We start from the raw sequence: 25,812 nt of genomic DNA on the forward strand, positions 1-25,812 counted from the left end.
TGCCTATGCTCCAAGCAAGTGATCTGAGTAATTCACTTCCACTTTAGCAAATTCTCTTTAAGTTTGAAGACAGCATTTTCCTGGCTCAGAAATCCTTTCTGCATGATGCTAAATATCACATCTCTTCCTACCATAAACTTCTGAGGAACAAGTTTGGCAACTAAAGAGGTACAGCTCATTTACTATAAACCAAGAATTTCTTAAGGATCAGTTATGCAACATGACTGACCATAAGGCATTCAGAGCTCAAGAGTTACCTAATCACCCACAAAAATCACTGTCAATGCGCAACAGAAAAGAATACTGCTTATCTAAGATTGTCGCTCATAAGTCAAACTTGTTAAGAACAGAAATCATGTTCATTACTGTGAACACTCTGTATTTAAGATACAAAGCACTCAGAACCGTGCTCTTCTCTTCCTCTGATGTGGTGGAAAGTGCACTTGTTCTCTGAGAAGAATATCCTCTGACAAACAAGTGTGGATGCTACTATGCCTACACAGAGTACTGAACTGAGAGACTAGTACTACCTGGCTGGAAAATGACATTTGGAAACCCATCATCCTTTCAAAGGGCCTTGCCATTAAGCTTAACTTGGGATATGTTTCTGCCTCTTTTCTGGAATCCTAGATGGCTTTTGCTGGCATACAGCCTAAGATCTACACATAGTTGTGGGAGGAGAAACTATACCAAGGTCTTAGAAAGGATTCTCTTTCTCATTTTCCTAGGGCAAGACTCCTGAGATACACAAAAAGGAACCATGGCATATGTTTTTTACAGACACAGTCTCTAAAGCAAGAAGATACTGTTCCTCTTATTGCTTCAGAATGGGGCCATGGGGGCAAAGGGAAAGTACAAGATAATAAGTATCACAGGTTATAATTCTGACTGACTACATTTTAAATTAATATTTAAAATAATTTATTCGGGGCGCCTGGGTGGCTCAGTGGGTTAAGCCTCTACCTTCGGCTCAGGTCATGATCCCAGGGGCCTGGGATCGGGTCCCGCATGGGGCTCTCTGCTCAGCAGGGAGCCTGCTTCTCCTCATCTCTCTCTCTGTCTGTCTCTCTGCCTATTTGTGATCTCTCTCTCTGTCAAATAAATAAATAAAATCTTTAAAAATAAAATAAAATAAAATAATTTATTCATTTATTTCAACCTAATTTAAAATGAACATCAAATGACCAGTTTCAGGATTGAGTTTCCCCTCCTCCCTGGAAATCATCAGAGTGATTATAAAAGGTATCAGGGTGCAACTCTCAGATTTTAAAAGATCCTTTTAAGCACATTTTCAGGGGTGCCTGACTGGCTCAATCAGTTGAGCATCCAACTTTGGCTGGGGTCATGAGCTCCAGGTCCTGGGATTGAGCTCCTGTCCCGCACTCAGCGGGTAGTCTGCTTGAGGATTCTTTCTCCCTCCCTCTACCCTTAGGTGCCACCACCCCCCCACTCTCTCTCTAAAATAAATGGATAGATTTAAGGGAGGGGGGGAGGAACATTTTTGTAAACTGTGCAGTTCTAGAATAGACTCAGGAAACTGAGCGTTTAGTTCGGATGGGCCCAAACTGAAACTCTATAAAAACTAAAATTCAATAGCATGGATAAAGTGACATTCTTTGGGGACTAGACGTACAACAAAAAAACCAATCTGTTAGTGTCTACTTCAGGACTCTTTTCCTCAATTACATTATAAAATTTAAAGTTTAAAAAAATGTGCTTGTAGGTATGTGTATAGATGTTTCAATTAAGTTTCATTATTTCAACAGTGAGTTAATCCACTGTGCTCTCAAGGTAGAGCTCAGTTAGACCAAGTACATTTAGGTGTTCTTTGGAAGGTGGTAACGCTCTATAGCATTACTATGTCATAGTTACATCAGAATGCCTTAGTCAGCAAGAAACGCCCTTGTTCAGGGGCCAAAGCAAGGGCAGAGGAGCTGCACTTGCAGAGGGGGTGACCAGCAGGCTGGGCTGAAGAAAGCACTAGAGTTTCAGGCCTGCACCACAGGACTGGTCACTCCACAGTCTCTATCAGCTATAAAAAGGGAAGAATTTTTGAGGAAGCTAAGCAACGTGAAATCATTTCTTTTCCGCTAGTCCTTAGCTCTTATGTATTATCATCACTTGCCTCATGCCAAAGACCAAGACTAGAAACGGCCAAATCAACTCTGCTGACACCTGGCAAAATGGGCAGTTGCCCACATGAAAAGCCCCCACAGAGACAGAGAACAGAAATCGCAGGAGACCAGTTACTGCAAGGGAGGTTATCGGCCACACTCCTCTTTTTTCTTTTCTTTAGCCTAAATACTAAATCACAATAGCATTTGAGAATTTGAGATGGACACAGGTATATTTGGTAATTTGTTCAATTAATAAGAAAGACCATTAAAAAAGTATAGTCTTAAAAGCCATCATAAAATAGTGATTTTTCCTCCATCAATGGGAAAAAGACCCATGAAAATTAATTCAATAAGCAGTATCAGGAAAAGTGGGATTAGCTATGTACAAAAACAAAGGAACAAATTAATAAATCTGGGCTGCTATTCTATTCCTTGCACCAAAATAACTCCAGACAATGAAACCATGAAAGAAATATTTAAAAAAATGAGAAAAAATTTTTATAATCTGACTGGGTAAAACCTTCTGAAGAAAACCCTGAAGCCATAAAATACAAATCTGATCAATCCAACCAAGCAAAACTTAAAATTTGCACATGGTGTAAATTATACAAAGGCAAAAACAAATAGTAACACATGATAGAAAATGACTAATTTCCTTAATAAAGAGAGTTCACAAATCAAGAGGAGAAAAAAGCCAAAGTACACCAGAAATATGAGCAAACACAAACAATTTGCAGAAAAAAAAAAAGGCCTATAACATACATTAAAATGTTAAACTATAAAGAAAATACATGAAGACCACAGGATACAGATTTTCACTTAGATTGTCAAAGAACAAAATGTTGGTTAGGATATATAAGAAAATGAGAGCAATTATATTGCTATTGTATCAAATTGGTAAAATCTGGAGGGTAATTGTGCATAACTCTTTGACCTAGCAATTCTCTCTTCAGGAGTGCATTCTATAGATGCACATAGACATAATGATGTAGCTATAGAAAAGGACACTTCTCAGCACCATGGTTTACAGTAGCAAAATTGCAAGTAGCCAAATTGACCGAAGTGAAGTCCAAACAACACAAGACTGGTGCAACCATAAGAAAAGGCAGACCCAAGATTCATCATTTTAAAGAGAAATCAAGGTGAATGGTGTATGTATTTATGAAAAAAACAGGGTAGCCTGGGTGAATACACTCAATGTACATCAGAACAATGGTTTTCACTGTGTGATTCTGCAGACCAGCTGCAGCAGCACCTGGGACCTCTCAGGAATCCAAATTACTGGGGCCCACTCAGACCTACTAATGTGGAACCCTTGGGAGAAAAGTCTAGCAATCTGTGCTTTCAGATGCCTTCTAGGTAATTCTGATGCATTCTCAAGTTGAGGAACTGCTGGGCTGGAGTATCTTTCAAGATACCCAGAACACTGGTAACAGTTGTTATATCTGGTGATTGGAGAGAGACTTTTCACTTTGGTATTTTTGGATTTGCCCACATACATATGTATTACCTATTTTAAATAAAAAATTATCAAAACCTGCCACTTTGATCCAAAATGGATAAGAAATGAGCTCAGTGTTTCTAGAAAACTGAGTTATGAGTTCTTATTTATGGCATGGGCCTTAAGAGATAAAAACAATAGTCTACTTTAGACCAAGATTTCAATGTGGAGGATAAATCATATCTATAAATAACCATGTGTGGTTTGGCACAGTGGAGCCTAAGTCTGATGAAAATGAACTTGTTATTTATTGAAGTAAGTTCTTAAAAAGAAGAAAAACCTTTTTAGAGGTTTTATTAGAATGAGGCAGTTTACTCTTATATAGAAATTAAAAACCCAGAATAAAGGCCAAGACAAAGAGAAAAATTGAACATTTTTTTTTAAAAAAGCACAAAAACCCTACATACTAAAATTGTACACATCAAGTATTGGTCCAATCTTATATCAATCTATTTACATTAAACAGCACCATGGTTTTCTCACCCAGGTTAGTTAAACATGCCCAGAAAATCGTTATGCAAAGTATATGTACCTTTAAAACAAAATTCTTAGAGAGCTCTACACAAACAAAAAAAACCTTCTTAGCTACCATAGATTATTGATGATATCACCCAATTCAACTTTGGAAAAATAGGTTTGAACACTTTTCCAGTTGTCAAACTTTGAGAACTGTTGCTATTCCATGTAGCACACAAGTAACAAACTCTTTGAAGACAGGGGCATTATGTTCAAACACCCTCAAAGCCCCACCTTCAAATATAAAAATACTCCTTTGGAATTACCGTTGCTGTCGTCTCTTGTATTCAGATTCAATTATCAACAACTCTAAATTGAATATAGCCACAATCTTCTTTAAAATGATTGCATAAATAAAAGGAAGTAGTTAAAGCTCTCAGAAACAAGGTAGGTTATAATTATAGATATTATATCTAATCAGGCTACAGTAAATTTAATACCATTTTAAACTTTACATTTAAACTAATTAGCAGTTTCATTTTGCCATTAAAATTAATAGTGCTTCACATCCAAATAGGTGTGGAGGTCTGATTATTTCCAACTGAGAGCTGTGTACGTACCTTCTTGCCTCTACTTTGCCAAATCACAGTCTCGGGGCTACAGTGATTATGTGACAGTCCCCCTCTTCTTTCTGGAACTAACTTTTCAAAGGCCCCAAATTAAATATAACCCTTGGCAGCTTTTTTCCAATATAGTGCGAGAGAATCAGGTGCTCTCACCAGATTTAGCAGTCCTCTCATCTAATCTGCAGATGGCTCTTCATTTGACTTTTTGCTAGGAAAGATGAGAGGGGAAAACTGTCATCTACCACAAGTAGAGGTAACAGTGAACTGGAAAGTTAATGTATAAAGCAATGTTTCGTCATTTGGTGTCATTGCTGATGTTTAAGTGATGTCCATACACGTACCAGTAAATTAGGAGTTGGTATTTTCTCTAAAAGACTGAAAATAGGCACAGTTCTCCCAGGCACAGATACAACTTGTTTTCCTTAAAACCTTCCTGCAAACTGGGAGGAAGAGAAAATTGACTGTGTTATCTTATAGTGCGAACATCGGTCCTTGATTCCTTGCATTCCCTGGCCCAGTGCATTTGGGGGCATGCGCTGAAAAGTCCCAAGCAGAGTAGGTAGATTGATGAAGGTATAATATAGTAGTGACCCTCTAAGCCTGGATATAAAAACAGCTTTGTTATACAGACATTTCAAAATATCTATGCAGCAAAGGGACAAAAGAATTTTCAACTGAGTATCAGCTGAAAATCAGAGATCTGACTGCACTGACTAAATTATTGCCTAGTGTTCCAGAAGGGTACCTGCCACCAATGTGCTGGAAGGCACCAAAATTTAGTGTGAATGTAAATAAGGAGCTCAAGATACAGGGATGGGGAAAGCAATACTGAAACACAATTAGCCAGTCTCTACTCCTTTATGGCTAAATATTAATTGAGCAAAGAATTCAGACCAGATAGAAGTGAACCTCAAATACTGCTCTTTTCAGTTTCTATTTTAAAAAGCTCATTTTATAACTGTTATTGATGTTTTTTTTGGGGAAAAAAATACATATATATATATATATACACACATACACACACATTTATATATATATATATATGTATTTTAATCTGTATTCACAAGGTGCTTGGTGCTGTTCTTCATGGACATAACATTCTATTTACAGTCCAAATCATTTAAATATAGTCATTACATTATTGGGTGTTTTAAAATAAATGGTTATCTATTTTTTAACTGCCTTCTTTCAAATTAGAAACTAATTACATGAGTCTCAAAGGCTGGCTCTTTGTGTTTTATTAATAATTTTTGTTGGTCTCCATCACAGATGGAAGTTTTCACTGGTAATTCCTCAGAACTAAATCCATTCATACGGAATTCAGAGCAGTGAAAATAAATTTCACGCCATAGAGTAGGAAATGACAACGACAACAATAAAAAGGAACGGGCGGGATCTTGGGACCAGCCAATAGGACCAATCAGTTCTCAACTGGTGTGGGGTTTTGCAAAGGCTGGCTCATTATAACTTGCACAACATAGTCCTTTGGGATCTTCAGCTCTTCCAACTTCATTTTGTCGGTAAGAGGTCTGCCAGAAAAGAACCATCGCTGGCTACTCGGTTCCACACCTTCTGCTGCATGTAGCCTCCTCTTCATGTGGTATACAGTGTCTGTGCTGCGGACCACAAGTTTGAGGTCTTTGCCTGTGGAAAGGCGCAAACGGAGCTGACATTCATATCCAGAATTAGGCGGTGGCTCAGGAATATCCAGAGTCTCTATGTCGCTCTTTTCCTCTATCATGTTGATTGGTGGTGCCAGGCAGTAGACTGGAAGCTGATATCGGTTGCCCAGTTCATCATAGCACTCTGTGAGTGCACCTTCAGAAACAGAAGATACAAACAGAGTTTCATCGAAATGAATACATTTTTATTTACACTTTGTAAAATGCTCAAACCCCTTGCCAGCTTGCCACTGTAGAGAAAAAAATATTAAGGCCAATCATTGCCAGCTGCTTAGCAATGATCATTGTCAAGGCCCACAACCAATTATTTGAGGGTTTATCTAATTTTACCTTAGCCAGGACACCAGCTCCTTTCCCTCACCTTTTCCAAGTCATTTCATATGACATTCACACTTTCATTAAATGATAAAGAAAAAGAAAGCACAAAAGAATTCAAATTTACTAATATTATTAATGCTGGCACAAATTAAGGGATATTCAAATTGCATTGGGATATCTTTTTAAAGAAATGAGTCAGTAACTTTAACAACCACAAAAAACAGATCCCTAGCTCAATTCACCACAACACAGTGTTCCAGAGCAGTTTCCTTAGTGCCTCGACTTCCTACACACTTGGCCAAAAGTCCTTCGTCCAAAGGGACCACAAACTGGAGATGACAAGCCTACCAGCTGCTCTGGCTCCTGGCTCATAGATGAATCTCATTAGCATAATCACCACAGAAATGATTGAGGGGTTGTATTTAACCTCATTTAGTCAATCTGTTACAGAGAAGCCATGGGTTAAAAAGGAAGAATAAAAGGGGTATGAAGTTTATAACCAGATAGCTCAGGGAAAAGAAGCATTCATGGCTTAAAAGAAGGTATTAATGGCTGTTGAGTTTTTTGTTGTTGTTTTTTTTTTATAAAGCATAAACTGCATTATAATCCCCAGGACTTTCCTTAGGAAGCTTGAAAGCACACTTAATGAATGCTTTCTTTTTTTTTTTTTTTTTTTAAGATTTTATTTATTTGACAGAGAGAGATCACAAGTAGGCAGAGAGGCAGGCAGAGAGAGAGAGAGAGAGGAGGAAACAGGCTCCCTGCTGAGCAGAGAGCCCCATGCGGGACTTGATCCCAGGACCCTGAGATCATGACCTGAGCCGAAGGCAGCGGCTTAACCCACTGTGCCACCAAGGCGCCCTAATGAATGCTTTCTTACAAGGTTGTTCATATCACATCCTTTGCTCAACCTGGAATGTTAATGTCAGCTGATTGATAAAAAACAAAAACATCGGGGCGCTTGGGTGGCTCAGTGGTTTAAAGCCTCTGCCTTCAGCTCAGGTCATGATCCCAGGGTCCAGGGATTGAGCCCCGCATCAGGCTCTCTGCTCAGCAGGGAGCCTGCTTCCCTTCCTCTCTCTCTCTGCCTGCCACTCTCCCTGCTTGTGATCTCTGTCTGTCAAATAAATACATAAAATCTTAAAAAAAAAAAATCTACCATATTCAAAACACTCATATATAATGAGTATATAGGGTTGGGACAATGAGAAATATTATCAATGAACCAATGAGTTAACAAGCTGATCTTTGTTGTCATTATCAATAGGCTGAAAATACAAAGCACCCAAAATGAGACTGGAACAGTCACCAGTCCAGCATGGCTTCGATCCGTCTGTCTTCTAAATTACGTAAGATGGGTTTGGGTCAGAATTCAGTCACCAAGCATAACACACGACTCTCCCCTTTCCTCTGTGTTTAAAGATACCGTACAGCCTCTGTGCTGTTCACTAATTAATCCAAATGCTAGGACATTGCAGAAACAGATATTCTTTAAGCACAGTTGTGATCACCAGTAGTTCCCTAATTAGCAAGCATCATGCTAAAGTACCAATGCTATTTATAAATAGGGGTATAGTCAGTTGTACTAACTTCACTATTTAGATAGCTTAGTCCTGAGACAAAGAAACCTACATTAGTGTCTGACCCCAACTAGTGTCTTCCAGATGGGCTGGCCACCAGGAGAACCAGGAAAGAGAACGTGCAGAGTTCACGAAAGACCATCACCTCCATTAAGAAAACACCTCAGGTAGATATCTCACTGACCCACTGATAGTATGGTCAGCCTGATAAGTACAAGAGCAGCATTCTGGCAATGTTCTGCTAGAAAAACTTTCTTTTAGAGAAGCACCATTATCTTTGAAATCTGTAGACCAAGATGAAACTCCGAGCCTTGTTATTAACCAGCTGTGCAACTTTGAGCAATATTCTTTTTAACCTGAAATACCCTTCTTAATTAGCAAAATGAGACAGAAAACCTCTAAAGTGGTTTCCAGGTTTGCATTTTCTTCTTCCCCTGCAGTACCACGACAGATATAAAATAACAGGACTATAAACAAAAGCAGTCAAACTGCAAGCAGAATGATGTCTGGACTGAAAGACAGCTTACATTTGTAGCCTCTCTAGAAAAACTAGAGATGTCAGAAGCAGCTTTTATGAGTGTGCTACAATATGAGTGTATGTCAATCTTGAAACAAACATACAATCTAATAGGTACTTTGGCTCCTGAAGCAGTCTTTCTAAAAAAAAAATAATTTCAGTCATCATCTGCCAGTTCATTCATTACTTTTTTTTTAAGATAATACCCTTACAAATGTAAGCTGTCTTTCAGTCCAGACATCATTCTGCTTGCAGTTTGACTGCTTTTGTTTATCGTCCTGTTATTTTATATCTGTCATGGTACTGCAGGTGAAGAAGAATATGCAAACCTGGAAACCACTTTAGAGGTTTTCTGTCTCATTTTGCTAATTAAGAAGGGTATTTCAGGTTAAAAAGAAGAGAAGAGATTTTATTTATTTTTTTAAGTATACTCTACCCACCAACATGGGGCTCATATTCAAGATCCTGAGATCAGTCAGCCAGGCCTCCCTGGAAAGCAGTCTTTTCCCTTCTGTCCTTCAGCCCAGCAAGTTAGAAATTCAGTTTTCAGATCTCAAATGGGTGAGGATAAAAATTCCATGAAAGAGGTGCCAGTAGATGGCATATCTTCTTACTCCAGCTCACGAAGTGCTCATGCCTATGATGCTGGAAATCAGCTACCCAGACTTCGTATTGCTTGGCCCTCATACTTTAATATTTTGAGAAAACGTAACTTGCATTTTATTTAACATGGAGTTTTCTGGCTTATTTACTCTTTTCCTCACTTCTGTCAAATTATAATCTGAGTTCTAAACATGCTCTGAATAACTAAATAGAGGAAAAGTCCAGACCATGATGTCAGATAGGATTTAGTTACATTTTTAAGCTATACTTTTCTGGGTTACTCTCTCCCCAAATTAAATATCTGGGATCAATTTATCAATAAAAACAAACTTTGTTTACAATATAGCCCACAGTTGACTATTATCCCAGAATTACCTACTCAGAGCAGAATGACTCCTCTGTTGGCCCAGACCCTTTTGAACAATATACTCCCAATTCTCCACCATCTACTAGCCCTGTATCTCTTTAGTAAAGACAAAACTGCCCTGCTAATAATGACCTCTAAACACATAACCTCTGTGGGACTTCATGAGGACCACTCCACATATTCCACAGAGTTGCTGCAGGAACATTTACTAAACACCTGGAAGAGAATAAGCCACACCACTAGCTCTGGGGAGGAAAGGTTACAAGAGAGACATTTTTCTTAATCCCCAGAAACTTCTAACTGAGGTAAGCAGATATGGCTTACCCACCAGAGATTTTAAGTACAAATACACTGAAAATCAACCAAATGCTGAGACATCACACAACAGAAGAGTGACTAACACTGGTAGAGCAAAAAAGGAGAAATTCTGTGGAAATAGTGTGTTCTGGCTATGACACAGAATAGAAATAAAGGGCATTTCAAGAAATAGCAATAACATGGGAACAAGAATTAATACAAGGTAAATAGGATATAGCAAGAGGTTTTGCTGAGATGAATAGAGAATCGATGATGTGAAACTACTAGATTGACAGCAATAGTGACAACCTGACAGAAGGTTCGGGGGTTTAGATTTCCTACTACAGGTGGCTGATACAGTACATGAGTCATTTACCTAACAAATACTGAATGCCTGTTACATGCCAAGCAATGTTCCAGGTGAACAAGACAAAGCCTGGAGATTATTTTACCATTTGCATAAAGGGAGAATGATTGGAATAAAAAATCAGCCAAAATGATTGCCTGACTACAGCAACAGAAATGGATCTGAGACAATCAGACCTAAATGATAGGTTATATGATGGAAAACAAAAAGGAAAGAAGAATCACCTAAACCGGAAATGAGAGTGACAGAGAATTTAGGGTTAGAAGCTTTTCTGCTTAGTTTTTAACTGCTTCAGGTTCAGTGAGATACTGTATCAACTCAATTATGAGCAGGTAACTGAAAAAGTATATCAGGAAAAGGGTAAAAGCAGCTTGTAGAGTAATAATCTCAAACATACAAGTCTGAACATACAAGCAAACATATAAGAGTGCTTACTAGTTCTGGTTCTGAGCACTTCGAATACACTGACATTTAATCCTCAAAAAAGCCCTTTATGGTCAATCTATTAACACTCATTTTGCACATGAGGAAAGTGAAGCAGAAAGAACTTGTCCAGGGTTACATACAATAAGTGACAGACTGAAATAACTGGGATTCCTGAGGGCTTGGTTCCTGGGCTAGTGATATGGTAAGTGGGAAAAAGGAAATAGACATGGGGGGGAAAGGGCACAGGACAAATATTAGAGGGGTGAAAAGCCAAACATGAATCACAGGGAGTAAGAACCCAATGGTCTAGGGATGCCCGGGTGGCTCATTATGTTAATTTAAGTGTCTGCCTTCAGCTGAGGTCATGGTCCCAGAGTCCTGGGATGGAGCCCTGCATCAGGCTTCCTCGCTTAGCAGGGAGCTTGTTTCTTGCTCTGCCTGCTCTGCCTGCCACGCCCCCTGCTTGTGTGCTCTCTCTCTCTCTCTCTGAGAAATAAATAAAATCTTAAAAAAAGAAAAAAAAGAAGAGTCAGCAGTCTAAATACAGTCCACCAACACATAAGGACCTGGAAGATGAGAAAAAAGAAAATGGCAACTAAGTTTCAGTCCTGTGAGGCCACCAAATATAGTGACAAAATGGACATATTACTGTCACTGTCTCATCTGCCATATTTGAGAGGAATAGGTGAATAACAGGGCATAGTTAGAAGACAGGAGAGTTTTTTTCTAAAAGCCTGTGTGTTCAAACACAAGAGGGAAAGAACCACTTTAAAAGTTGATAATGTAGGGGCACCTGGGTGGCTTAGTTGGTTAAACCTCCAACTGCTCATTTTGGCTGAGGGCATGATCTCAGGGTGGTGAGACTGAGTCCCACACAGGGATGCACTAGGTGTGGAGCCTCCTTAAGATTCTTTCTTCCTCTCCCTCTGCACCCTCACCCCCTGCCCTCATGTGCTGTCTTTAAAAATAAAAAAAAAAAGTTGATAATGTAGGCATTTTTCTAGGTTTTTTCCTTTTTCTTTCTTTTTTTAAAAAATGGTTTTTCTTTTTTTTTTTTTTTAAGATTTATTTATTTGACAGACAGACAGAGATCACAAGTAGGCAGAGAGGGAAGCAGAGAGGAGGAAGCAGGCTCCCTGCTAAGCAGAGATCCCGATGCGGGACTTGATCCCAGGACCCTGAGATCATGACCTAAGCCGAAGGCAGAGGCTTAACCCACTGAGCCACCCAGGCGCCCCTAGGTATTTTCTTTTAAAAAAATTATTTACTTTAGAGAGAGCGCATGCAAACATATGCACAGAGGGGTGAGGTGGGTATGGGGCAGACAGAGAGAATCTCAAGCAGACTCCATCCTCAGCACAGAGTAGACACAGGCTCCATCTCACGACCCCCATATCATGACTTGAGCTGAAATCAAGAGCCTGACGCTTAAACTACTGAGCCACCCAGGAGCCCCTAGAAGGTTTTTATTGACCGCCCCCTGGGCACAGAGGGTGTAGTTCATTTAGTAGTTCTGTACTAGCTCTAAAGAAGCTCTAGTCAGGCTTGTTCACACTTGTCACCAAGCAGCCTCTGTGGAAGACATTCTTGTCTTTTTACCCTTCTCCTCACAAACCTATCACAGTCCTAGCAGAGACAGATGGCTACCAAGATAAACAATTGCCAGGGCATCGCCTCCCCAGGTCAGGAAGCCCTAACATCTCCCCATGATAGTAAGAAATCTGCCAAGACTCCACCTTCTGTTCTCATTCCATACATAATTTGCTGAAGTTTTTATTTACCTTCTATCTAAATGACTGCCTCAGATATTCCCTTTTCCTTGGTCAACTTGGTTTTCTATGGCTATTTTTAATTAGGCATCAAAATATTTCACAAGAAAATTATAAAGATAAAACTACCTTATACACCAAAAAATAAGAATAGCTTTATTAAGTGCCAGGAACTCTTTCTCAATCTTTCAGGTTAAAAAAGGATGTTTTTTAAAGCATTCAAAGGCCTCTCCGCTTATCCCTCTATGCTCACTCCTCTAAGACTGCAGTCAGTCTTAACATTTTTGCCACTTGAGACTTGTATAGCTACATGGACAAATTTGTAAAAGTTAAAAATCAACTTTTACATAATGAAAATTTGGAGAAATGAAATGTTATCTTGTGATGATGGTTTCACAGGTATATACATGCCAAAGCTGATCAAACTGTACACTTTAAAAATATGTGCTGTTGGCATATTTCAGTATACCTCAACAGAGTTGAAAAATTTAATATTTAAAATACACTGGCAATCTGATATAGAAAACTGCCCTTCCAAAATTAATTAAGTGGGTGATGTCCTGGAACTGCAAGGCTTTTGTTATACTGGGTGTCTCTTCCAAAGCTTGTGGAAATACTGTCTTTATTGCTGCCTTTTCTTTTTCCTTTTTTTTTTTTTTTTTTTTTTGACATCTCTTTCCTAACTGACCCAGAAGGCACAAACTCTGACTTTTTCAACAAATGTGACCTCCTATGGCAAGGAAAGCCTAAGTAAATAATTGAGTTGGACAAAAGCAGTGATATAACAGAAAGACTATAAAAGAACAAAACAGTAGATTAGTCTTATGATTTGGGAAGCCCACTGTCAAGCCTGATGGAGGGACAGAAGACTAGAGAAGCAGTGAATCTGATGCAAGGAGTAGCAGCTTTGGAGTGGATCACACTCAAATTTTAATTTAGACCCTAATTTTGGACATATTCAGTCTGTTTCCTCAAGGACTATAGTATCTACCTCATAAAGTTGTTGCAAGGATTAAACAACAAAACATATGCAAAATTGCCTAATACATATTACAAACCCACTGAAAACAATAAGGTTAGTTCCCTTCTCATGTAAGTTTTTTTTTTTTTTTTTTAAGATTTTATTTATTCATTTGACAGAAAGAGAGCACAAGTAGGGGGAGCAGCAGGCAGAGGCAGAGGGAGAAGCAGGCTCTCCTGCCCAGCAAGGAGCCCAATGAGGGGCTCAATCTCAGGACCCCAGGATCACAACCTGAGTCGACGGCAGACCCTCAACCAAGACACCCAGGGGCCCCCTAAGTTTTAAACCTCAGAAGAAGACTTATGGAAGAGAGCTCACCAATACCAATATACAAAGATCAAACTTATAAAATCTGAGTTCACTGCTTTAGGCCTCATGGGATTCTCTATAAACCTGAATCACAGTAATGTCAAAAGGGCCATCACAATTACCTTTCATTAGGATATGAACAGTCTTTCAGGACTAACTAATGACAGTCTCTCTCATGCAAACATTTTGTTGGGAATTATATTAAGCTTATATCTGACAGTCAGGCTTTAAGAGCAGTTTTAGCTCTCATCCTACCAAGGTAGCTTTTAAGACTGTGGTATTCAGAAGCACCAAGTCTACCAGGTCTTTCAGTAAGCACAGGTGAAAGGTGATTTAGTTTGTATTGCTCAAGCCACTATGACGGTTAAACAGTAAATACTTGTGTAGGGGGGTGCCTGGGTGGCTCAGTTGGTTAAGTGTCTGACTTTGGCTCAGGTCTTCACTTGATCTTAGCCAAAAGGCCGAGAAGCGATTTTTGGCTCAGGTCTTGATCTCAGGTCCTAGGATCAAGCCCAGTGGGCTCAACTGGGCTCCATGCTTAGTGGAGAGTCTGTTTCTCCCTCTGCCCCTCCCCCTGCTCATATTTACACTTCCTCTCTCTCTTAAATAAATAAATAGAATCTTTAAAAAAAAAAAAAAGAGCTTGTAAGGAAGTGCCTGGGTGATGCAGTTGGTTAAGTCTCCAACTCTTGGTTTTGGCTCATGTCATGATCTTGTGGGTCATAATGTCATGGGTCCTGAGATCTAGCCCCAAGTCTGCTTAATTCTCTCCCTCTGCCCCAACCCCCAACTCACCGGAGTGAGGACTCTCTCTCTCTCAAATAAATCAATCTTTTTTGGGGGGGGGAAGCTTATGTAACATTTTGTCACATTTCTAAGGGGACAATGATCTTCAGAGAGGCCTACTGACACAAGGACAATCTCCCACCTCAGCTATTTCAGGGCCTTTGTTGCTTTAACTGGGAAAAAAAAAAGGTTGGGGGGTTTAGTGACAGCAACAGAAGAGTGGATAAATTTACATTTTATAGCTCCAAATAATTTTTGTTTCTTTGACAGAGAATGGAAACTATTAATTCACATACTAATATACTATTAATTTACGATTAGTCATTTGCCAGATCCTATATAAATGCCGTTTCATTTCTAACACCACAGTCTAGATAAAATTCTCTATCTCCCACGTACGTGTAATATCTTCATGCTTTCATTCCTAAGCCTTATGTTCATGACAAATTTATCAATTAAGTTTATTAAATGACAAATTCTTACAGGGACCTTTATAGGAACCAGAATACATGGTCTGCTTCTTAATGGGCCTCTATCACATTTAAGGGAAACAGAAATGAGGTCTATATATATGCATTTCCTGCCTATCCATGTCTTAGAAAATCTACTTGTCTCTCTTTAGTATTAATAAGTATGTAGGTTTTGTTTTTGTTTTTGTTTCTTAAGATTTTATTTTCAAGTAATCTCTACACCCAACATGGGGCTTGAAACCATAACAAGATCAAAAGTCGCAGGTTCGGGGTGCCTGGGTGGCTCAGTTGGTCGAGCATCTGCCTTCAGCCCAAGTCATGATCTTCAGGTCCTAGGATCAAGTCCCGCATCGGGCTCTGCACTCAGCATGTAGTCTGCTTGGTACTCTCCCTTTGCCCCACACCTTGCTTGCTCTGTCTCTCAAATAAATAAAATGTTAAAAAAAAAAAAAAAAAGGAAGAAGTGGAGTCACCAGCTCCACTGGCAGGTCAGGTGTCCCAAGTATAGTTTTAGAATATTCTGTACAGTGTGGGAGGGACTAAAAATGGAATTAACCATGAAGATTACTCGTGTATTCCTATAAAAGACAGAAATGCAATGACTTTGTCTTTCAATTGCTTTGTTGTTAAATCCAGTACTTGAATTCAAATCCTAACTCCAATTCCATGACTTAACACTTGGAAAAAGGATGTAACCATTCTGTATTTCAGTTTTCTCATCTATTTATTTACTTATTTATTAAAAATATTTTGAATTTATTTTAGAGAGAGAGAGAGAGAGAGTCCAGACTCTACACTGAGCATGGAGCCCAACTTGGGGGTCAACCCAGGACCCTGAGATCATGACCTGAGCTGAAACCAAGAGTCACACACTTAACTGACTGTGCTACCCAGGCACTCCTCCTTCTCATCCCTTTAAAATAGGTACTATTGTAGGTGATTATTACAGGCATGAGGATTACATAACACCACTTCAAAACATGAATTATGAGTATTTTATTATTCCTGGTTCTTAGTCTAGGTGTTCTTTTCATCATGTTGGCTCCCTAACATAGAATTGCTCTATTTATATTATTTATAAGTGCCTTTTAAAAAAAAACTTTAATAAGATTTTTCGAAGTTTATTTTAGAGACTGGGGGAAGAGAGAGTGTATGTGCAAAAGAAGGGCAAGAGGCAGAGGAAGAGGGAACCCCTAGCAAACTCTGCACAGAGCATGAAGCCTGATATGGGGCTCAATCCCACAACCAAGATTTGGGCTGAATTGAAGTCAAGAATCAGATGCTCAACCAACTGAACCAGCCAGGCTCCCCTAAGTGCCTTGATTTTTTTTTTTTAAGATTTTACTTATTTGTCAGAGAGAGAGAGGGAGAGAGCGCGAACACAGGCAGACAGAATGGCAGGCAGAGACAGGGGGAGAAGCAGGCTCCCTGCCGAGCAAGGAGCCCGATGTGGGACTTGATCCCAGGATGCTAGGATCATGACCCGAGCGGGAGGCAGCTGCTTAACTAACTGAGCCACCCAGACGTCCCAATGCCTTGATTTTTAAAGACTTAATCACATTACACAAAGTTCAATTTATTCACATTTGATGTATTTTGAGGTAAGACCAGGAAAAAGGAAAATAAAATTCTGGGCAACTCTTTTTCCTTCTATATTTTGAATGTGATTAAAAAAGTTTTTAAAGAATTACCCTTTCCTACTTTCTATATCCCTAAGCATGAAAAAGGACAAAAGAAATGGACCTTCAAAAGCCTAACTGAAGACCTGGTAATGTTTAGCCACAAGAAATAATAAGAGTAAAGTTGGAGTTAAGTCTGTAAAAAAGGGAAAAGTGTTTGAATAATGGTGAGGAGCTACTCCTAGACAAGAAAGATTAAGAGGGGAGCTTTTACATTTGAATTGGGAGGGAGATGGAAAACACAGTAATTGCAGATGCTGAAGAAATAAACCACCACCTTTCTAGAAAATTAGAAAGTAGGGAAAGAGGGAATAGCCAATTTTTAAAATCCTTTTTAATCTTCTATATAAGAATTCTAAAAAGCATTAAATCCTCTCATCTTTATGAAACAAGTATTGTTTCTGAATAAGCTTTCACTGAAAATTACTGAATAGTGACCATGGGCCAAACTCTGAAAAATGAAAATAATAACCACCTTTTATTTATTTATTTATTTTAAAAGATTTTAAGTAATCTCTATACCCAAATTGGGACTTGAACTCACAGCCCTTGAGATCAAGAGTCATGCTCTAACTACTGAGCCAGCCAGGTGCACCCCCACCTTTAAAAGAAACAGAAAAGGGTGCCTGGGTGGCTCAGTTGGTTAACCAACTGCCTTCAGCTCAGGTCATGACCCTGGAGTCCCAGGATCCAGTCCCTCATTGGGCCACCTGCTCAGGGGGGAGTCTGCTTCTCCGTGACCCTCTCCCCTCTCATGCTTTTTCTATCTCAAATAAATAAAAGCTTTAAAAATACATACATACATACATAAATACAAACCCTCTGTTTATGCTAATCTGGGTAAACCACTTAATCTGTGACTTAGTTTCATTAGCGAAGTACTGTATTAGGAATGTTTTTAGGATTTTTAGGTAATGGCAAAATAGCAGTCAATTAGAAAAGGAGATACTCTTTTTAAGAAATTTAGGACCATGAGAAAAAATGTGTAAATCATGAAAAATAAACTGCTTATGGGATTGGGAGACTGTGAAAAAGAGGTACTAGATACCAGAATCATCCAGGGAGATTTTTCCACAATACACTTGTCCACATATATCCTCAATCTAAGTCACAATTTCCAGAGTGAAAATACATTTGCTCATTTAAAATTCCCCGATAGTTATGATACCATCTTCTAACTCTCTCTATTGCCATTTGAGAATAATGAACTAAAGACATTGCTGATATTAATAAAGAAAGATAATTAGAAAGCACAGAATTATCTGGTGCTTGGACAAGACAAAAATATAATGAACACGACCTGCAGGCTGGAGTTGAAACAAGAACAGAATTATTCATGGAATCACTATATGAAAAAGAAACAAAGGAGGAAATATGAGGCATGGGCATTGGGTGATGGGAGGTGTTTTGGTTCTCTGAAAAATAACTCAGGAAATAAGGTAATTATGATTCTACAGAAAAAAGGCCACTGACATATACATAATTTTTGTGCACATAACACTGGTAATATATATAATTTAAACCAAAAACAGTACGGTCCTTGCTTACTTTGCATATACAATCTAAAATAACAGGCAAACCTATACAAATAACATTTACAAAGACATTTCCATATAGTTATCAAACTTTAAGAGATTTTTTATAATATTTATATTGGGAAGATAATATGAATGGGTTGGGATAAGATCATAGGAAGGGAAAACAGGATGAGATGAAAACAGGGCAAGACCTGACTGAAGGAAGCTTAGAAAGGAATGTACGCCCTAGGATCTCTTCAGATTGTCAATCTAAGATCAGTTCAATACTTTTATGGGTAACACAGATGTAGATGAAAGAACAGAGATGGGCCTAAACAGGAATGATGCTAAACTATGTCATCAATGCTTTGGTGTCCAATTAATAAATCTGTTACTAATGTTGCTATGGAATCAATACAATCTCAAAATTCAATTAGGCATTTGCCCATGGGCAGAGTCCCCCAAAAGCCAGAGAAAGATGGTATCAGTAGATAATATATCCATAAAAATCATCAAATTGTATTAAAGAATTTGGTACAAGAATTTACCTGTTAATGCCAGAGTTCAAGAAAAGCAGTTCATTCGCACTACTATTTATCACTTTTTGGCCTATGGTTAGAAATTTATATGTGTTAATATCACATTTAATCAATACAACCACCCTATAACATAGGTAGTTATAATCCATATTTTATAGATGGCAGCATTGAACCTTACAGAAAAGAAGTGATTTGCCCAAAGTTGCATAGCCATGAGTAATACAGTAGAGGCAGAAAGGAAGACTAGGTCTGATACTAAAGCCTGAGCTAAAGCCTATGCAATATTTTAAATTTAAAATATGAATTATAGGATGTTTAGGGTCTAACACAGCAAAGTGTGTCCAAAGTAAAATTTCAAATATATAACTACACCAAAAAGGTGGAAGACATTTCAGTAACACCACTGATTAGGTCTAGATAAAAGCATGTAGCTAAATAGCTAAGTTATAAACTCATGGTGAGTTAGAGTACATGAGTGAACACAATTCTAAAGTCCATCCAAAAAATGCTATTAAGGTTCAAATATGAACAAGGGAATTCAATCAAAGGTAGCAATGACAGTAAGACCAAGAAAGTTATTATAGAGCTTTGAACAGGAGACATCAATTTGATTTCTTCATGCTAAAGCAAAAAATACTCCTTAAATGTAGGAAGTAGAAACTCATCCTATCAAATTTCCAAGAATAATTCTCTCTAATCTATTGGTTGGTGGGCTGCCAACAACATTACTTTTCTTGGCAGTTCACATAGGTAAGCAAAAACAAGGGACTTAAGTATTTGCCCATACCCAATAAAATATACATATACCCCTGCCTTACATAAAACAGTTACTTTGCCTCCATTAACTTGTAAACAAGGCCATAATTGTTTCTAAAAGATTTATTTATTTATTTATTTATTTGACAGAGAGAGAGAGAGAGAGAGAGAGAGCGAGCAGTGAGAGAGGGAACACAAGCAGGGGGAGTGGGAGAGGGAGAAGCAGGCTTCCTGCTGGGCAAGGAGCCCAATGTGAGGCCCGATCCCAGGACCCTGGGATCATGACCTGAGCCAAAGGCAGATGCTTAATGACTGAGCCACCCAGGTGCCCCAGGGTCATAATTTATAGAACACAATCAGACATTCCTACAGGTAACTATAAGTATAAAGTAAGGAAGTCAAAGAAATTCTATGGTTCCGGATCTCAGGCTTCTAAATTAAGACAATCACAAATAAATTAATTCTTTCCCACTCCCCACCCCTACTCTCAGCTTGCAAACCTGTACAAACAAACAATAAATACTGCTTTAAAAAAATATGGGATATAAGCATTAAAAAGAGAAGGATGATAAAAAATTTGTAAAGGAAGTCTCTTTCCTTTATTTATATAAAGGTAGTAGTTGAAGACAAAATATAAAACTAAAAGAGGTAATGGAACAAGACAAGGTGTACCCCCAATCACACGAGGTAAAGAATTCAAAGACTATCCTTGAAAATCAGCACTAAAGAGTCATACTAAAATGGCATTTAACTCCACAGTTTTTCAAATATAGGAGGCATCATTTTCACACCTGTGCAGAAAAAGTCATCTATAAACAGTGGGTACTCAATAAATATTATTAACCCAAGCCTATACTAATAGGCTTTCATAATAAAGAACAGAAAAGTTATAGAATATGTATTTTTAAGTTTCTTGGAAGCACAGTTAATTCAGAAAATTAACAGACATTTGGGAAACTGGGAAGGATACTAAGTTAAATATCTTTATTTGAAAAGGAGTCGGGGAGCCTGGCTGGCTCAGTTGGAACGAACATGCGACTCTTGATCTCTGGGTTGTGAGTTCGAGCCCCACATCAGGTGTGGAGTTAGCTAAATAAATAAAACCAAAAAAGAAAGAAAGAAGAGAGAGAAGGAGGGAGGGAGGGAGAAAAGGAGTTAAAGGACATAAAGCAGATAATTAAACAGGGAAAAGCAGTGTTCTAAAAATACAGACAAAGAGATATTGAAAAAGAAAAAAATGAAGGTATAAAGAAACAGAAAACAATGCAAAGGAATGCAGGTGATTACACAAGGGGCTAAAGAGACAACTTGGAAAAATATTAATTTGAAAAACTAAAGAGAAAAATTTATAAGTACAATTATCAAAAGAGCAAAGAATATAATATAAAATTAACACTTAAATCTCAGTATACCATGAAAAATTTTGAAGAGTGTCTAATTAAGGAGACCAAGCAAGAGGATATGTATGGGTCCAGCAAACATGTGTCCCTGGAAACACTCAAAACTAATCATGTTCCTTCGAGTCACATTCCTAAGCAAAATAGAGAGAGGTTCTTAATAATGCTCAGGGTCACAATCATTGAAAACTGTCCTTGAGAACATGTGACTTCTAAGTTTGAGTTTGCTCATTATGCTAAAAATAGGCTTGTTGAGAAAGTACAATGACTAAAGGAAAATCCACTGAGTCTCTATGGCTTCTGAAATCTAAATGTGAGACTTCTCTAGTGCCCACAGGAAATGAGTGCAGTAGAAGCTCTGAAGATTGGGACAAAGGATGGAGGGCCCTTGATGAAGAACTAGCAAGTTTCTGAGTATGGAAGTTGGAAAATACAGGTTATCAAGTGTTCGCTTTCTTGAGATTAAAAATACTTAAAAAGCATAAAAAATAGTGGGACACCTGGCTGGCTCAATTGATGGAGCATGCAACTCTTGATATTGGGGTTGTGGGTTCAAGCCCCATGTTGGATGTAGCACTTACTTAAAAAATAAAACACACAAAGTAAATCTTTCTCCAGCTAAAAGACATACAAAGAAACAACGAGCAATGTTCCTCTTTAAAAAAAAAAAAAAAAAAAGCACAGCAAGAAAAATGAACTCTTTGCATTTGGTTTCTTGTTATTAGAAAGGAGCTGAGTATGTTCCCTGTTATCCTTGAAAACCACCAAACCTACCATGTGGTAATGTTATGTTTGCACCATCAATGATTGCTTGTGCCAGTTCATGATCATTGCTCTCAAAAGCATGTGCAGCAGCCTTCAAGGCATCCCAAATCTCTTTACGGCCTTCAAAAGCTGGTGCGGTGTCCCAAAACTCGTCCCTCTTGCTGCGCAGTTGTCCATCTGTCATGGGATAATCGCTTTTCCATTTGGGTTTCTCCTTTTTCAAAGGTTGGTTACGACCTAAGGCGACTGAGAAGAAAAATAAAAAATTGACATCAAAACCAAAATTTATAAATGATATATTAAAAGTGATCAGGTCATTCCTCTTTGATTCATTCCTCAAAATTATAGCTAGAAGTCTGCCTAATAATTAATTCTTACATTCTGAAATTTTCCCTATTTTGGAACTACAAGAGCAAATGGAGACATTAGATGGCTCTATCTAAAAGGTCCAGGGACAACTCTTTTCAACTCCCAATGCCTTCTCCAAAGGATGATTTTAATAATTACTTAGAAAAATAGCATTATGTATTTCATCAGACAATAATGGCAGGATTTTAAAAAGACAAAGGATGTCATAAAAAAGGTAAGATACTAGGAAAAATCAAGTAACATTAGCTTGAATCTCAGGACTCTGAACATATAAAACCAAAAAGTAGGAACTGAAAAATCCTTAGCAGGGGAAAGAATGCTCTGCAGTGTCCAAAGGAATAGTCAAACCAGCAGCTCCATGAGGAAACCTGATCACAGGAGCACCCACTCTGGACTTCAGTCAAGGAACTGTAAATGCCTCTTTCTGAAACCTACATAGTAGCTAATTTCGAAAAGGGTGAGACAGGTGGTCAGAAATTAGTGCTTCACTCTTCGGAGAAAATAGGACAGAACAGGTGATCCTTCATACTGGACTATGGGAGAAGTTCTAACCATAAGAAACAGAAGAACTACAACATCCTACAGTAGTTTCAAACCCAGAGGAGAAGAAAAAAGGGGGCAGGAGTCCACTCCTCATTTGCTGTAAAAGGCAGCAGAGCTCCTTAGAGAATGCTACATAGTGGTAGGGCTAGAACAAGACTGATGCAGCTTCTTTTACCCAGATACTTACCTGGCCTATCATCACTGATTCCACACCAACATAGAGAGCCATTCTTAATCTTATACGGTGCCAGAGACAAGAAATAGTTTGATAGATGCAAAAATCAGTAAAAAGAAAAGTGAAGCTTGATGGGAGTCTTGGGTAAGAGTGGGTGGGAAGTAAATGACAGAGTGGTGGGAAGGAGAGGGTGTGTGTCAAAATTCAATGTTCTATATTTAACTGCAGAAAGAATACTAATTTAAAAGAAATTACTCTCAAAATGGTTTTAAAGAAGCCATGAAATTAACCACTCCCTTACTGGCCCAGAGCCAAATGAAATTTGGGCTATTCATAATAGAAATAAATACAATTACTCCAGTTCCTGGGCAATCTCTATCCCTTACAGAATGCTATGCTGCCAATGACAGAACAAACTAATACTGCAAAGTGTATCTGGAGTGACAGTTGGATTCAGCCATGCTCTTTCCACCTAATCTGGCCATTTTATCTCAAAGCAGCAAACAACAGGTCTCATCCTCTACCTTAAGAGTGGCACACTATGCCACTGCCAGCTATTTTTCCCTTCAAACATCCAGTGTTTTGAATCCCTGTACTTTTTGGCCATGTAGCTTATCCTAGTGAAATGGCAACCAGCTGAATTCTAAAAGGATACGGATAGCAAAGCAGGAAAACTGTCTATTTAATAGCAGAGCTAGAAAGAGGACCCAAGTATCCTTAATTAACAAATATGTGCTGGACATCCACTAAGGGGATCACTACAGATGGGTGTATCAAGTTTAATTCAAATGTGAGAAACATGATCTATACTAATGACTTTCCCTTGTATTTTCTAAATAATAAATAAATGTACATAGCACATTATTCTCTAAAAGGTGTTCAGAATATGTCAGATAATCACAATCCACCCCGTACTGGTTCTACCAACAAGGCAAAATGAAACGCATGTTTATTTTCTGCTATATTAACCTTTAGATAAGTCAGTAATAGTCTAGGGATGACACTCAATATTAGTTTACTGAACAGGGAGTAGAAGACAAAGCACAATAGGTAAATAACTATTTGAATAGGTATCTATTTAACATTCAAATGAGTACCTATTACACAAAGTTATCTATTCAATATTCAAATAAGATACCTATTTGAATAAAGTTTCAGGTTTTCCTGAGTAGTTCCAGAGAACTGTCTAACCTCAAATATATTAAATGTACCTGAGAGATAACCTGTTGTAATTCTCTAATTGTGAGAGAATCACAAAGCAAAGGCAAAACAACAAAACCTCTACAATCTCAGTACTTAAACCAAAGAAACTGAAAGAGGCCCTCAGAGGGACCTGACAAAAACAATCTCATAACAAAGGTAGAAAATAGGGGCATCTGGGTAGCATAGTAGATTAAGTGTCTGACTTTGGCTAAGGTCAAGATCTCAGGGTTCTGGGATCAAGCCCTGAGTTGTTGTAGTTGTAGTTGTAGTCATTGTTGTTGTCTACAATGGTGGGGCTCTGCACTCAGTGAGGAGTCTGCTTCTCCCTCTCCCTCGGACCCTCCCCCTGCTCCTACTCTCTCTCACTCATATAAATAGATAAAATCTTTAAAAAAATAAAGGTAGAAAAATACTTTAGAAAAAGTAAAAGCCCCTTCCTTATGAATATGAGGTAGCTTTATTTTACCTCTCCCACCTACAAAAGGCATAAGAGCAAAGTCCCATAAAAAGGACAGATGATACATTATGCTTAAGGATAATCACTCCAAATCCATCTCAAATCTATATGCTGAAAAGTTCCAAAGTCACTACTTTATGTGGTAGTAAATAAGACAAAATAAATGTTTGTGACATCAAGCAAGCTTCCTTTTGTCTCAGTCTCTACTTTTCTCTTTATCACAAACACACATAACAGATAAAGTCTACTGAACATCCATACTAAAATACAGAAGTGTTTACAACATATTTTAGTGAAACCGCTGAGCAGTGCAGAATTTTCATTAAAAATATGAAATTAAAAGCCTCATTTTAGGGGGTGCCCACGTGGCTCATTCTGAGAATTCTTATTCTGAGAATTTAAAATACAAGTACCTTCCTTATTTTAAAAAGAACTGTTCTATGATTATCATGCGCATCCTATGCATATGAGTATATTTTCTAGGAATTGGTCACCAAATGTTGTGCTTTGATTTTAGCTGATATCATAAACCTAAATTTCTGAAAATACCTGGACATAGAAATCAGCCTAGCAGCTAAGAAGCTATGTTTTTGTTTTTTTTGTTTTTTTTTTCCCCACCAAGTCAACCATTCTCAGTTATAAAGAAAAAGACCATAAACTATGTATACTCATTAGATTAACATCTTATGCTCTGAAACTTTCAGGTTTATCTGTTTCATATATCATCTGACTGCTGAAACCAAGAAAGATGCTTAGTACCGTTCATATGTCTGGGACTAAGCATAGCATTAAGCTCTAACAATGGATTTAAAGATAGGAAACAGTTTTTATTCCCTAAATTTCAGTTTTAAATCTTTAAATTGCAGGCAACCAACCACACTAAGTTTTTTTATTCCATGGTTTAACATATAGCAAAAGATTAATAATGAAACCTAATTTTATTATTTCGGAAAATACCCTTCTTTCCCCCATCAATCCAGTTATTTTTCTAAAACTTTTACAAAAAACTCACATCTCAGAAAACTCTTACTCACATTAATCTACTCATTTTAACTGTCCTTAAAAATGGTCAGCACTTAATCCCTTTCTGACAAATAAATAGTTTTAACATGCAGAAAACCCAAGAAAAGTTTGCTTTTCAGATTCAAATATGCAACATAATCTTAGACATTATCTTTTACTCCACAAGTGAATGAATTT

The 25,812-nt window shown here is 38.0% G+C and overlaps 1 protein-coding gene across 2 annotated transcripts in view; it reads right to left on the bottom strand.

Moving 5' to 3' along the window:
- Positions 1 to 5,920: 5,920 nt before the first annotated feature.
- The window catches only part of UBTD2 (ubiquitin domain containing 2), a 60,384-nt gene continuing 40,492 nt past the window's right edge, over positions 5,921 to 25,812 (bottom strand). For both annotated transcript variants that reach the window (XM_059416560.1, XM_059416561.1), the window contains 2 exons: positions 21,875 to 22,111; positions 5,921 to 6,518 (listed from right to left, as the gene is read on the bottom strand). In XM_059416560.1, coding sequence (XP_059272543.1) covers positions 6,121 to 6,518; positions 21,875 to 22,111 — 635 coding nt within the window. In that variant the 3' untranslated portion in view covers positions 5,921 to 6,120. The remainder of the gene's footprint in view (positions 6,519 to 21,874; positions 22,112 to 25,812) is intronic.

This window comes from Mustela nigripes, chromosome 12 (assembly GCF_022355385.1).
Source record: "Mustela nigripes isolate SB6536 chromosome 12, MUSNIG.SB6536, whole genome shotgun sequence".
NCBI classification, from domain to species: Eukaryota; Metazoa; Chordata; class Mammalia; order Carnivora; family Mustelidae; genus Mustela; species Mustela nigripes.